Genomic DNA, 15805 nt, shown 5'->3' with positions numbered 1-15805 from the left:
CACCGAATTACGGAACATCGCTGATTTATTACGGAAACGAGGCTTTGTGCTGCATAGTAACGGAGAAAATTCCGTTTATCCTATGCGTGTTTCGTGAACGCAGTTTGAATACGTCGTGTGGTTGCGCAAATAACGGAACTAGTACTGTCGAAATAAGTGGGTTAATTCTCGTGTTTTGAAATAATAATAGGATGGTATTACGTCCGTTGTACGATACAACTCGTACATATTCTCAGACTTTTCGTTTGTTGGCTACTTACATCACGATAATTGTTTTTACGGTACTTTGGCTAACCTTTGTTGTTTTAATTTATTTCTTGAAAGCCATTTTTTTAATCAAAGTGTTTTTGTCGTGTCTACAGACATGAAAATGTTTAATGTTTTTCGATAGTGTTGTGTTCTTCAGTGCCGGTTGTAGAAATGAAGCGTGTGACAGAACAATGTGTATCTGGGGGGGAAAAAAACGCAATTCTTAAGAACTTTCGACCTAACTAATCATGACTTTTCAATTGCACATGGTGGAAGGGATGCCTGTAGACGGCATATTGAATCAAAGAAACATGCGGAACATTTTATAGCCATGACAAGCAATAAATCTATATCGTAATTTTTTTTGCTACATCTGAAGAAACGAAAGTAACGAACACAGAGTTATTGTTTACAAGTTCTTGTGTTTGTCTTCTGTTGTTTGTTTACTAGACAGTTCTTATCCAACCAGGATAAAAGAAGCAAATAAAAAGACAGTTGTTCAAAAATTTAACTTTGAATACTTTGAATTGAAGATAAAAAATTCCAGTAAAATTGGCATTTCTTACATAGTCAGATGATTGTATTGTTCAAATAGTTTTTTTTTTTCGATTCATTAATTTGCATTGTTTTCATAGGCCTATATTTTTCATTTTTTTTTTTTGCATATTATTGTTCTTGTTTTATCTTGTGTGTGTCATAATTCCCAGGAAAAATTTATAGTGCATGAATTACGCGTACTTTTTTGATGTAATTGTCATTACTGATGGGTGTGATTTGAAGTTGGCAGCTCTGTATTTGGGAATGGTGAATTGACATTAAAACGTGTATACTGGGCAAACTGCAAAAATTAAAAAAAACACATTATCTAATATCAGTGTCCAAGGATCACACTGCTCTGTAAAGACAATTTTGTACACTTCAGTAACATCCTGTGCAGCTCTTTACTATGCATGGGAACAATGTCAACCATTTTGAGTATAGCATCTGTAAGGACTAACTTATGGCCCCAAATTCCAATAATATTGTCGGATACACGTTCAAATTGGAGTCTTGGAATTTCTTGATATTGTTAAATATGTTTTTTGTTCATAGAAACGTACTTTTTACAGAATGTACATTGTTTTACGTATTGCTCAACATCTTGAGCAAACCCTGAACAATTCATTACACTTCTTGCCCTAGCTATACTTCTATCAATAGCTTTGTGCCCTATATATTGTTACGATTTACTGCGGGTTCGTAAAGGATAGCCCAATTAAAGATTTTTATCAAACACAGTTTTATTTATTGCCACTACTTATGTCACTTACAAAAATCCACTAAAATGGCAAATTATTAATTACACTTAAAGAATGGTCCATTCTCCAGTCACTCGTTCTGCGCACCTCGCTGGGCCGCACTTCTGGCGCAACTCTCGCCGCAGCACCCCTCGTGGGTCTCCGCCGCGGGACTCCGTCGCCGCACTCCGCCGCTGCCGACGCACTTCCCCTTCGCTGAGGATCCGCTCGACTCCTCGCTCGCAACTTCGCTCAGGACTCCGCCGCGCCCGCGACTCTATCACCCGGAAACTCCGCCGCGGGAAAACTCCCGACTCCACTGAACTCACTCACTCCCTGCCCTGGAACCCTCGTCCAAGGACTTCGCTACTCTGCCGCACCCGCGGCACTATCGCCCGGAAACTCTGCCGCGGGAGAACTCCTGACTGAACACTTCGAACTGACTGACTCTGACTGACTCAGACTGACTCAAAGGTCGGTCCCACCTCCTTATATAGCCCTTGGGTTCCCGTCCAGAAAAATCGGGCATGTCTCCGAGATATTGCGCGACCTTCGCCGTCAAAATGCCCAGAAACGCGTCGTGAGTCCTGTCGAAGGACGCGGTGGCTGCTCAAAGAACGCCGATAAACGCAACAAGCATCGGGTTCCCACAAAACGCGCCGATAAACATGTCTGCGTCCTTTTATGCCGCAGTGCGGCCTCTTTTAAGTAACTCGATCTGAGGCAGGTGCGTGCTGCGAAGGTCAGGATGTCGCGAGATAGTATGACACGAGATACCAGGGTGAGGATGCGGGTGGAAGGTGGCGCAGACAGGCCGAACGAGCGCGACGCCGCCAAGCACGGCAGCCAAGCGCGACCATAACAATATACTAACTCTAGCATCTCCTGTTGTAATGTACATATGTGGTACAACTACTTGCTCCTTGAAGAAAACCAAATTCTCTTTAACAAAGATTTCATTCCGAATTGGCCAATATTTTTTACTCTCTCTTCTACTAGCTTCACATCAAAGTTATATTTTTTAAGCAAACTTTATTCGGAAATTTGTTCCATCTCTCTTTCAAACTACACTCATCTCCATGGTGTTGTAGCCAAATGATTACACACTGAGCATACGATGAGCATTATTTCAAGATCCTTGAATACATCATATTTTATATACAACCAAATAACAGAGCCTTTATGTGGATGTACTTCCGGGGTATGTATGCTACGGTCAAGATGTGAGACTGAGTCTTTTTAAACATGTTGAACCAATCTTGGTTTAGTCATTATTGTGATGCGTCACATTGTACTGTGATTGGTAATGAAAAATCGAAGCATAGTTTTTAGGTTGTTTAAGGCAGTTTCATGACATGGAAGCTATCACCACTCACCTGCTTTTCGTATCTCCTTGCAGTAGTTGTTATACATTCAAGGTTTTTTTTGGAATGGTCTGATATAATTTAGCACACCAAGAATTTTCTGTAGCGCCTTGACATTTTTTTGTTGACTGAATGTACATTAATGCATAAATTATTTCTTAATGTATTTCCTTACCCCTTTAGGAAAAAAATACATAGGTACCCTAAATAAATCAAACGCTACTCTCCTAGCACATCTGATTACCACCTGTATTGCTGTATCATGTTCGTCTTCTGTCTCACCAAAACATAAGGTCTTCAATGTATGCTACACAGTTCGAATCCCTAACGTTTTGTCTCCTGAATTCTTCTTGAGCTGCTGCAAGACAGTTTGGCATTTTGGTGTGAATATAAGTACTAGGTCTTTACAAATATCAGTTTTTTAGTTTGTATATGAATATAAAATTATTTGCAAATACGAATATCAAATTTTTATAGTAAGAATGAGGAAAACTTTGAATAATTAGATAAATAATACTAAAATGAAAGGTTGGTTAAGTTAGCTACAATAATTATATGGAACATGTTTGTTAAAATATTTAAATTAAGAAATAATTGTTTTTTAATTATGCACCTAACCTAACTTAACCTAATCAACCAACCAACCTTTCCTTTCAGTTCCTATTCACCTTATTTTCACACAACTTGCTACTCTACATATAGATTCAGAAAATTTTTGTGAACTGCTAATACTGTGAAATCCATTGCCATCTATTTTACGAAAAATGTGAATTTTTGTTAATGCTGTGTTCCTAAATTAGTGATTGAATAAGCTTATATTTACATATTTAAACCGTAGTTATTCCCGAGTTTTTGGTGTCAACTGGCGCCAGGTAATTTGTATTTTAGTTCAGGAATATTATAAACACAGTTTTTGCTAGTTCCATCTTAAACCTTAAACCATTTTTTTTTAGGTTTTTTTAAAATATATTTTGGAGTCGCGATGTCTATGTTTTTAATAGATGTATATACAGCAAGTAAGCTGCTACTGTATGACTGTATCACATGGTGTTAGATCGATTGTGGCAATCAATTTATACTCAGTTGAACTATGACAATTACTTCTTTTAATGCCAATCTCAATGGAGTGTTTGTATTTTGTGGTGTTGTAGTCCATGGTTAATGACTTTTTGTAGTGCATGTGATGAAAATAATACAAATAATATTTTGTTTCCAATTTAAAAATTACAAATGTGCCATGTTTTTAATTGTTTACATGATTTTTTCCATTACTGTTTAGCAAGGTATAAGTTAAAAAAAACTTATAATACTTGTTGCATATTAAAACATCACTTATTGTTCATGTTTTAATTCTGAAGTCCCATTAAACTTCAAAAGATGGTATTTATATCGCACAAATCACTTAATCTCACCAGTGTACATTGGTATATGATAAACTCAAGAGTAGAGCCACGATTATATGGTAATGCGCGATAAAACGAAATAACACCGAAAACCGCTTGAAAACACGAAATAAAACGAAATTGTGCGAAATCCGCGATATGTCACGAAAGTTCGTCTATCCTGATTATTTACGTTTTTTTTTTCCATTCTGTAAGGACAATTCACTAACCTTCTGCACAATCAAATATTTCTTACAGTAACTAGCAGCCATATATATTATATGCGATGGTGATTCATTATAGATTTTAAAATGAAGTCTCGGAATTAACATAATATTTTCTTTAAACTGTAATCTTGTGTACCATAATAATTTAAGATGTTGATAACTATGATACAATGGCCGCCGTTCACTTTCTGTAAATACAAAAATAACAAACGTCCAAAATATGTTTTTCTAAGATTACGTTTTTAATCATTAAAATATTACACACTAAAGTGCATTGCTTTTACTGTTTATTTAAATGAAAGTACGTAGGCTACGAAAATAAAATTAACCCTGCTTAACGTAACGATTTTAAATAATAAATAGTACATGTTTATGTCGGTATTAATTTTCACGTACGTATGTTGGTATTCGGTATGCGTTTGTGTTCGCATCTATTCTCCATTGTATTGATCTTTCCAGCACGGCAAGTTTTTGCGTATTGACAGGTTAAATTCTTCCTATGTGATTAAAATTTTTTTGATAATGCCTAAAACTAAGGTTTCTGCCAGTGACCGATCGAAAGAATTTTCCAGTGAAGGATTTTATATCAGTGATAAAATTTTAATGTGCAAATTCTGTAACTGCAGGCTAGACTACGAGAGACGCGATACGCTTGTGAAACATGTCGCGAGTGAGAAACATAAGCGTTTGAGGCAAAACTCATCTGTTAAACGACATCCTTGTCTAAGAGTCTTTAATGCCATTAATTTGCGGTTCAACCCAAGAAATGTGAGTAGGGTTAGCATAGAAGATGCAAACCTACAGAAGTCTCTGCATAACTTGCCTTCTGTTTCCCATCTTCCCATTGATACATTCATACATGGCTATGTTGCTTTCAAAAAAATAATTGAGGATGAACTTTCATTGACAGAAACAAGCCAAATTGATGTTGCAAAGGTACTTTGCTCCCTTAAAGGGGACTACAGTGAATTTGCTCAAGCCAGTTTAAGGGCAATCTGGTTCCCAACATCAAATGTTGATGCAAAACGTTCATTTTCCAGGTACTCACTGGTAGTTAGTGACAGAAGACAACGTCTCACTCCAGAAAATGCAGAAAATTTAACTGTGATAGCATTTCAATAAAACCGTCTTAATAGTATCTTTGGAAGTGCTTAATTGTGTAATTTTGTAGTGTATGTGATTGTAATTAAGTCGTGAAATTTTTAGTAGTTATTTAAAAGTTTGAATTTATGAATTTGCAAATGCACTTAATTGTAATTAGATCATGAGGTTTTAGTGTTTATTAATATTTGTTTTAATAAATTTGCATGTCGTACAGAAAAGCAAGAAAATTTTGCCGTGGGTATTTTGAGCAAAACAATGAAACCATATAACACCGAAATCTTTATTTCTTTACACCGAAATTTGTCTTAAAATAACACCACAAAATCTTGACTCTACTCACGAGGTATATTATGTCAAGTATTAGTAAGCAAATGAATATTCGTGATTTAGAAGTGTTAGTATTTGAGGTAGAATCGAATATGGGTAGTTTATTAATCATATATGTATCCGAAAATTTGAATATTAGTACAGGTCTAATAAGTACACATAAATGACAAATGGCATAGAAAACATTATAAATTTATTAATTTGTGTAGTTTAATTTGAGAATACCTCTCTTTAAAATTAAACACAGAGAAAGAAGCATTTCTTTAGATTCAGCTTGTTCTGAACATCATGTAATTTTCTAAGAAAATGTCTTTTCTTAAATATCATCCTATTTAATTTTATAAGACCTTAAAAATAACTTCATTTTGCCATTAGGTTTGTCTACAATAACAATATTACTTCTACATCCTTCGAAAGCTGACTCATTAACCTTAACTATTTCGCCAACATTATTCAATCTGTTAATCTCTGTTCTTAAAGAACCCAGATTTTACCGCCAATGTACACTATTTAACCTTTCCCTTTCAAACATTTCCAGCACGTTACACATAGCAACCGCAACAATGAGCAGCGTGAGAGAAGAGAGAAAATAAATTGAGTAGCGACTTCCTTCTATTACTGGCAACCCATATTTTTATAACCCAAATGTTTCATTCCTCACATCCACCATCCACCAGGGAGGTTCACCAGTAGTCAGCACTCAAACATAGCATAAGTGGCACAGTTCATCGCTTCGACATGCAGTTTTTCAACTAAGCTCTTTTTAAGTAGCTTGGCTTCTGAGTTGTAGCCGTGTCCTAGGCAAATAATTCACCAACATTTCGGTCGACATTGTAGTCGCCATCATCAAGGACAGTTAACTGCTCCCTGATGATGGCGACTGCAATGTCGACCGAAACGTTGGTGAATTATTTGCCAAGGACACGGCTTCAACCCAGAAGCCAAGCTACTTAAGACAATGGCTGTGAAAGCCTGCGAACATTAAGCTCTTTTTAACTCGCTAGACAAACAAATAATTCCTGTTGGTTTTCAAAAATTCACAGTTTTCTGCACCAAAATTTACAGACTGTTTAAATGAATGTGTTAGCCATTACAGCGCAGTGTATTTTTAATGGTGAGCTGTGTAAGATTAACTTCTAAAGCCTAGAAATGAAGGGCAGGAAATTCTTCCAGCTTATCAACCAGGCCCTAGGTAGTGCTTCTGTTGCTCTTTTCGCTCCTCCTTTATCTCTTCTGTAAAGATTAGATAGTGCGTGTCCTTGGGCAGTATTAATAAAAGAGGGGAGGAGAAAAGTGGCAAAAGGTGGTGAAATAAGCGGGGAAAGGAAGCCAAATACGTGGTTCGCTTGTTTATTTTATGTGAGAAATGTCTAAAATGTGTAGGACTGTCCACATCTGGGAGAAGTCACTATCCAAGCGATCGTAGGAATAACAATGTTTTTGAAAGTCGGGCACAATTTCACTTCATGCTATGCTGTAACGTACAGTAGATATTTTTTAATCTTGCTGTGGAAGAGATGCAAGCATCAAAAACCGGAAGCAGTAGGAGGTATGGAAGCGGGGGTGTAGGGGGGGGGGGGGCAACTTGGAGGTGGACTGGCGAGGAGAGCCAGCGCACCTTCCAAGTTCACATGCTGCAGCTGGAGGTTATTTTTGTCTTTGCATTAATTTTAATGATATTTAATTTAATAAATACAAATACACACAAATAAAACCAGATATACTCAATTCAAAAAGTATAAAAATATATATATATAATCTTTGGGGGGCAGGGGAGGGGGGGGGGAATGGTCTGCCAACCCCCACTCCCCTCTGATTTTATGACGGTTGCGATATTACGAATGCAAACCGTGGAACCGTGAGCAAATGTAAAATCAGGGTTCAAGTGTACAATTAAAACACTCATCAATTTTTCCTTGATGTAGTTACACTGCCTGACATTGTAGGCCTTCGCAAAATGTTTAAATTGTCAACACGTACTAAATTGTTTTACCCCTTGCAGGAAATTCCCATCTGTTACGAGTGTAATTATAAGTGGCGCACTTAAACATCCCATCTTCAGTCTGTTGTCCTCACTACTGTTTTCACCTTGAATTTGTTGGTTTGGTCTGGACACAATAAAACTGGTGCTGGAGCCTTGTTTGCTAACAGCATCCATTGGCGGTTGACACTGATGACGATGCGTGCACTGGTTGATCCATTGGCTTGCAGTTTACTTATTTCAATCGCATGAATTTCTGTGTCACTGCGCTGAGTGATGTATCACCTAGACGTAGTAGAACTTTTCGAACACATCCCTGTATGATTCCATTTCTAATGATTGTCGTTTTTGGTTTCATACTCACAGTTGTGCACCAGAGTTTTAAGTGCAGTCAAAAAATGGTGATATTTCTCCTCTTCTTTTTTACTTCTTCGGCGAAAAGTTGAATCTTTCATACATGGGGTTTTGCTTGGGAGGACAGTAACTTTTGAATGTAACCACCCCATTGTGAATTTCTTGTTATCGTTGCCTTCCTCGCCACTAAATTTAAATGTACGCAATGCATCGTCACCCAGAGCAGCAAAGCCAACCTGATCTCATGAGGTGCATTGTTTTGTCCAGCAATCATAATATATAATTCAAATTACGGGAAAAAATATTTCCACCATCCAGGTGCATTCGGCCCTGTTCGACGGCAAAGAAGCGTGGAAAGCCATTTAACACCCATTAAAGAAACAATCGGCCATATTCAAACCATGTTCCCATACACATCAGAAAATCCATGTAGACCAGAATACCATGTCAACCACACAACTGCACCATGTTGTAGCTACATTGACGACTCACATTCAAGATGTATTCACATCATATAATTATAATTATTTTCATGTTTATTGTCACGGAACTCTTACAGTGTGATTTATCACCATTATGCATACAGGCTGGCCACCCTTCCTTGCTAACAACCAATACATATCTCTGTAGTTGACAAAATTTGTCTACATTAGCGCCTGGAACATATTATGCCTAAGTTCTTAATTTTTCTCAACATTTGAATTATTATTATTGAACCTCAATACCGTGACGTGAGCATGCTTAATGGGATATTCCTTGATGCCTATTTTATCCATAAGAAATGAAAATTATCTCACTTCCTTTAATCATTGTTAATGTTAAGTTTAATTTTTTTCCATATTTAATATTTTTCTTAATACTCTTTACTGTCGGTACTACCTGTGTTTCTCAATAAAGATCACAGTACAATCTTGGAAGCAGTCTCATCGTTATCATCACTTTCCTGTACATTTACGGGACGCAACCTACACCATGCTCAGAATAGGATCCCCAACACAGGTTGATTTCAAAGTTCATAATTCCCACTAGTCCCTTCCTTCCTCGTGCTTCTTTCACAAATGAAAACATGGAAACACGTGTTTTGAAGCGTTTGTACCAATCATTGTACTTTCACAGCCACTCTCTACCCCTTCAGTGGCCAAGGGTGAGTGGCAAGGTCATGTGCCTTCCACTTAAGCGATCAGGTTTGATTGTCAGTACTCCACTTAAGTATATTGTGCCACTGCTCCATACTCGTATCGTCATCACTCATCCGTCTGTAATAACCCTTATGTTAATATCGTCGGAGATAAGGGTGGCATAGTTACCCAAAAGGTAAAATACTATACAATTTAAAATTTGTTTCTTTAAAATTGCTAAAACTTTCGCCACAGTAGAGCCTCTATTGACTGTAACAATGTAGGTGTCTCGGATAATCAAAAATTACAATTGGACAAGTCCCGCGTACTTCTGTCAGTAGTCGGAGTGTTCATGTAATAGCAAGCCAGGTACCCCTGGAAGAGATGACAAGTTGCTGCATCAACAAGGCTTTACCTTGAGTGTTTTATTTTCTCGTGTAGTTCTTGGGAAAGGACGGTGTGATAAAGTACATTTGGGTAAGCACCGCTGTCGCACGGTTATGTCGATAAGTTTTACAAGTAGTATATCGCTGCAGTCAGTTTAGCAAAGCAGTGGGCAAGTACATATCCTTATCTGCATGTATAGTATAAGCTGGGAGTCACATGCTTTGCTCAAGGGCATGAAAACATAGGTGACACATTACAGCAAAAACTGAAGAAACAGAGAAGGCACGACATGTGCATGATGTAGTACTTTATCCAAACAAAACATGTAATAAATAGTAAATGAGTTGCTATTTGACAATATCCGAGCTGTATGTCATTTCCAGTGACCCATGGACGATTCCAAGCCAGCGCAGCGCGGAAGTGAGACTTCTACAGCTGCATGACGCGCCATGTGCGGAGGTGTACAGTTTGATCGTGCAGGCGTTGTTCATTAAAAAAACAAATACACGATCAGATAAAAATCGCAGTCAAGCACAAATCGGATGATGGAATTGCGGATGAGCGAGGTTCTACTGTAGTTGTTTTCGTTTGAGGACTGGATAAGCACTCAACTTTGCACATGCCTTCAGGGGTTACCTGCCATACAAGTAATCAAGGAAACTAAAATAATTTCCAGGGAAACATGGGCAAAAACAGGAAATATTAAAATTAAATTTGGTAGACACCTGTTTTTTTATCATTATTATACTGATGTTATTGACTAAATTATTACATCACCCTGTATCCAGACCAAGAGTAATGGCAAATAATACATAAAAAAATGTATGTGAATACACATGGAAACTAAACCACCAGGAAGAAAAAAATTATTTTCAGTGGCTTTATTGAAGTTAAGTAAGTAAATCATTGGAAATACTTGAAAACATGAACTAAAACAAAACAATATCATAAAAACACATCTTATATAAATATATAAAAATATACAAATATATAAAAAAACACAAATATATAAAAAGCAGATAATCAGCTGTTTTTTATTTTATGCCAACAACCTAACAAAGTATTGATTTTGATCATAAAGCATAATAAATATTTACGTTAAATTTGTATTAACTTGTTACCACACACCACCTCCGGCTAGCTCAAATTAGGTGATGAGTGGAACATACAGGTTGCAGGTCACGTAAAAAGAAGAAATTTATACACAAAGTTCGATGTATTACCTGTTTTATTTATTTATGTAAGAATCAGACTATTATCCGTACAATAGAAAACACACAAAAAAAAATTATACACTGAGCCATCGTCCGGCCACGGCCTGCTCGGTCCGCCGCCCGAACGACCGCTCGGCCTGATGCTCGGACAATGACTAAACTTTACAGCCTTCCTTCCCTTTGTGCGGGCAGTGTTCTGGGCTCGCTGACGTAATTCTCAGCCAATCACGGCGCATGGTAACAGAGGCTTCCATGCAATGCTTACCTCTGTTCCCACGACGCAGCAATTTTGTAAATATCTTTCTCGCACTCCCGTGACCGTGACTCACACGCCTAGCGTATGTAACAAAGTCTGGGTCGTGGAAAAAACAAAGGAGAATTACGTCAGCATGCCTTTCCACACAAAGAGGTAAGCAAAAAATTTTACTAGAAAAATAAACGTATGAATTTTGAAAATAAAAAACAATAAACCCGGAGAATTACATTTACAATAACTTCGAAAGGAAAATTTTTTACATCTAACCTGAAATTTGACAAAAAATTTATAACAAATTATTATTGCTGGATGGCATGGGGAAGGCTGTTATCTGGGTTTTTACAAACTTAATGAAATCATGCAAGAAAGTAAACTGTGTTTGAAGGATTATTTTGTAATATATTATTATTATAGTCTAAATTTGAGGTAAAGTAATTATTTAATTTTTTGACGTGATAACGTCTTATAAATCGATGAACGCCGGCTGCACTCACAAAAAAGCATGACTCTTTGTCACGTTCCGCCTGAGCCGAGCGTGCAAGAACCAGCCAACCACCTTGAGAGAAACTTCTATAATATCAAACAGGTTAAGACGGGCTTTTTAAAAGCAGCAATTTAAAAAATTTGATTTATTTGTCCAATTTCGTCATTTCAAATTAACAATTTATTGACATTGATTTGATTTCAGTTTATTTCTATAACTAATTGTTCATGATATATTTGAACAAATTATTTAAATTAAATTTTCAAAAACTGTAAATAATATTTGAAAATTAAAAAGTATGGAATTTTTCATCAATGTTTTCTTATTACGTTATCACGTAAAATTATCGTCCGTAAACCGACTTTACAGACAAGCCCCCTTTTTATTTTTCCCTGGAGCACTAGTGACTGACGTGCGGAGTGTGTTGCAGGTGGCAGGAGGTCGACGGTCGCAGCGCTGTGAACATCGCACACTGCGACGCCCCTGCAGCTGCCGCTGACGTTGTGGAGGATGCACACGTACAAGGTAACATTGCGAGCCTTCTGCTGGGCCAGTGCACAGTTTTCTCTGCTGTAGGAGGCGTATCATTGTGTCACAGAACCACAAACAAGGATGCTAACAGTTGTCTTTCAATTATGTTAGTAACAGCCTGGTAATTTTTGGTAAGTAGTTTAGGGCCAACTAATTTTACCATAGCTTTAAAAAAAAAAATTAATTTTAACACATTTACTTAATTTTATTAATTGATTACAACTTTATAATTTGTTACTTTTCTACCAGCTAGAAGATGTTTTATTTTTATTTTATCTAGAAATGATGGTGTTTCATATTGCTGTTTTCCTGAACTGTATAAAAAAAAAGATTAAATAATAATGATTCTGTAAGTCCCATGGTAAATATTGATTATAAGTAGTGTTGTGCGAGATCTCGAACCTCGAGAAAAATTTCGAGAAATATTGCATTCTCGAACAGCGAGCGAGAAAAATAATTTCTCGAAAAAAAACGAGATTTTTTTTGGTACCGGTAACAACTCAATTTGGTATGGAAACTAAATTTGATATTGATAGTTGTATTTTTATATGTTGAACATTACACACACACTGCCATTATTTTAGTTTAAATGTTTTAAAAATACCAAACGCGTCTGCCTGTTTGGACGAAAAATGATTTGGCGGAACACAAAGCAAACATGATGCAATCATTAAGAGATATTAGACTAGCCGATAGTCAACCAACCAAAACCTTTATCAATAACCGAAACTGTGAATAAAAACTGTCATATGAAATTCCAATTTATTCTGAAAGAAAAACTGCCGTATTTAATTTTTAAATTACGTAAGCGTAATACATAATAAAATACGTTTGAACCTAACCTACAAAATTGGTTTTGTTTACATACACGTTATTACGGTAAAGTTATTAAAAGCATTACCTTTAATTTAGTCATAATATATTGTTGGGTAATGTTTAATAGCATACTGAAATGTTGATTATTACGGCAAAATACAATTTTAATTTTTAACGAACAAAAGGAAATGGTGGTCATGCTGCCAGACCGGCTGCTTCGCTGTTCCGTTTCTTATTTCATTCCAATAAAAGACTGCGCAAGTCATGTGATTATTTAATGGACTGGAATGTAAAGGAATGGATTGAACACGCAGAACAATTCACGCCCTTGTATTACGTAAAACTACGTGAATGTGTGTGTTCAAAACCGTTGAAAAGGCAGAATAAATAGTATGTTCATCCCATTTCCTTTTCCACCTTTGTTTCACTCAGTCGTAAGACGTCACGAGTAATGAATCCCGCCAAAGCCTCCCTAGTATCAATTTCTTTGTTTTCATTACAGTACCAGTGTTTCCAGTTTACGCGAGCTACTCTGCGGGTATGAATAAATAATGTGACGCCTGTAAAATGTTATTAGGAATATGAGAATAATTTCCTAATACTGCTTTATCTCTAACTGCGGCGTAACCAAGTGGAAAAAAAAGTGTTGCGGGAATATAACAGTTTAACAGAAGTAAACTTTGTTGTCAAATTAAACTTTGATTTTACGGTAAAATGGAAGATGTGGACATATAAGTATGGCAGTATTACACAAAAAGTGGCGATAAGTCAACGGGAACCACAATTAACATGTTAGCTACTAGACTTTTACCTAAGTGAGTGAATGTTTATTTATAATTTAGTGTAGGCTTACATAACGTGTTTGGGTCATGTCAGTTGTGCACAGGCAACTAAATTGACATTCTATATGATAAACAACAGTTCTATGTACAGAACAATATATTTTGAAAGTGATATCAAGAGTAAATCTTGATTTTTTAAAAATTTCTCATTCTCGTCTCATTTCTCGCGAGAAAAATATTTTCTTTCTCGAAAATTTCTCGAGGCCTAAATGTCATTCTCGCACAACCCTAATTATAAGTCATGTCCAAGTTGTAAGAAGAGGGCAGTTACGTAGATAAAAGTAGTTTATTAATATTGCTACATGCTGTAGTTTATGATCTCAGGTTGGGTTCGCTCTCTGTTGTTTGATGCATATGTTGTCATGCTGATGCATTGGTAAATTAAAAGTTTGTTTTTTAATATCGGCTAGCCTTTTTGTGTGTACATTTGTTTTTAGAGAAAAAATAAACATTATTGTGACTTGTAACTTATAGTGAAGTCGGGGCCTTGGCTTCTACCAACAATACAGATACGAAGGTATCTGCTGGTAATGCAGGTAGTTATTAACCTTTTCACTGCTGTATGTTCAACAGTATTACAATATGTATAGTGCTACTAGCTGTATTAATAGATATTCATCCCCTGTGCTGAATACTTTTTTTTTTGCTGATGTTGTTGCAAGTGTTATAAACCACTTTTACAAATATATTATTACTTATTTTTCATAGCACACTTTTTAATTAGAAAAATTTATTACATAATTTTTTTTTAATATTTCAATATACATATATTCTACTAATTTTATTATTTTCACACCTCAACATGGATTATGAACCTGACATTATTATTGATATAACTGGATTCATTATTCTAATATTTCTTAGACACTCTATATTGGTATAAAAATTTTATAATACTACATAATTTGATTACTACATTATTGCAGAAATGCGAAATAAACCCTCATTTTAGGTTAGAAATGTTCACATTGATTTCGCTAATTATTTTATCACATTGATGATGTATCTATTATATAGTAATCTAGTTATTTTTTTGTATTGAATCAACACTTGTATTGCACATCTGGTTTTTGAATTTTATTACAAGCACACACTTGTTTTGTGGGTACACTATCATTTTTACAGAGTTTCCTATAAAAACTTTTGAAATTCTTTTTGGTGTGACAATCCTTGAAGCATGGGACGACACACAGTGCGACATCACAGTCTCTGCATGAATATCTTGTTTCTCTGCAAATTTTGTGTTTAGTACACACAACACATTTTCGGGTAGGAAACTTTTTCACACCAGTTGCTTCGATGGCAGTAAGAAAATGTCTCTGTGATAAGCGCAGGGGATTGTCTTCATCTGATATCCTCCCACCCCCTCCAGACTTTTTTCTTTGTTTCATAAATTTTTCCAAAAGTTCTCTGATAAGCATTAAATGGAATGTAGCAAGAGGTAGTTTTGTCCCGGTAACAGTTGAGTGAAGAGCATGGGCATTCAGAACTGCCAAATATAATACATGGAAAAAAAAGTTTTTTATACCATTTCACAGTTTTTCTCACTGATTCAGTGGAGCTAATTACCATGTCAGTTCGATCTACAGATCCCATACTCCTATTATAGTCCAGAACACACATAGGTTTCAATATTTTATGTCCACTTTTTCTGTCTGTCTTTTCACTTTCTGCCATGTCTGCACTATGGCAGGTGCTCAGCATCCATACTTCACGCTTGTCACGCCACTTCATAGCCAATAACTCACCTGATGACCTGAAGGAAATTTCTCCTTTATCCAACTTGTTGTCGATTTTTGGCATATTGTTGTGATTTTTTCTCATTTTACCACAGGCATTTGTTGAACGTGTATGGAGCCAATGGAAAAGGCTGGGACTTGAATACCAGTTGT

At 36.3% G+C, this 15805-nt stretch overlaps 1 protein-coding gene across 8 annotated transcripts in view; it reads left to right on the top strand.

The window, feature by feature from the left end:
- The window catches only part of LOC134535754 (WD repeat and HMG-box DNA-binding protein 1), a 291056-nt gene that overhangs the window by 226321 nt on the left and 48930 nt on the right, over nt 1-15805 (top strand). For all 8 annotated transcript variants that reach the window (XM_063374986.1, XM_063374990.1, XM_063374984.1 and 5 more), the window contains one exon: nt 12155-12249. In XM_063374986.1, coding sequence (XP_063231056.1) covers nt 12155-12249 — 95 coding nt within the window. The remainder of the gene's footprint in view (nt 1-12154; nt 12250-15805) is intronic.

Source organism: Bacillus rossius, chromosome 10 (assembly GCF_032445375.1).
Source record: "Bacillus rossius redtenbacheri isolate Brsri chromosome 10, Brsri_v3, whole genome shotgun sequence".
Taxonomy (NCBI): Eukaryota; Metazoa; Arthropoda; class Insecta; order Phasmatodea; family Bacillidae; genus Bacillus; species Bacillus rossius.
This window is presented reverse-complemented; position numbering and strand designations above follow the sequence as displayed.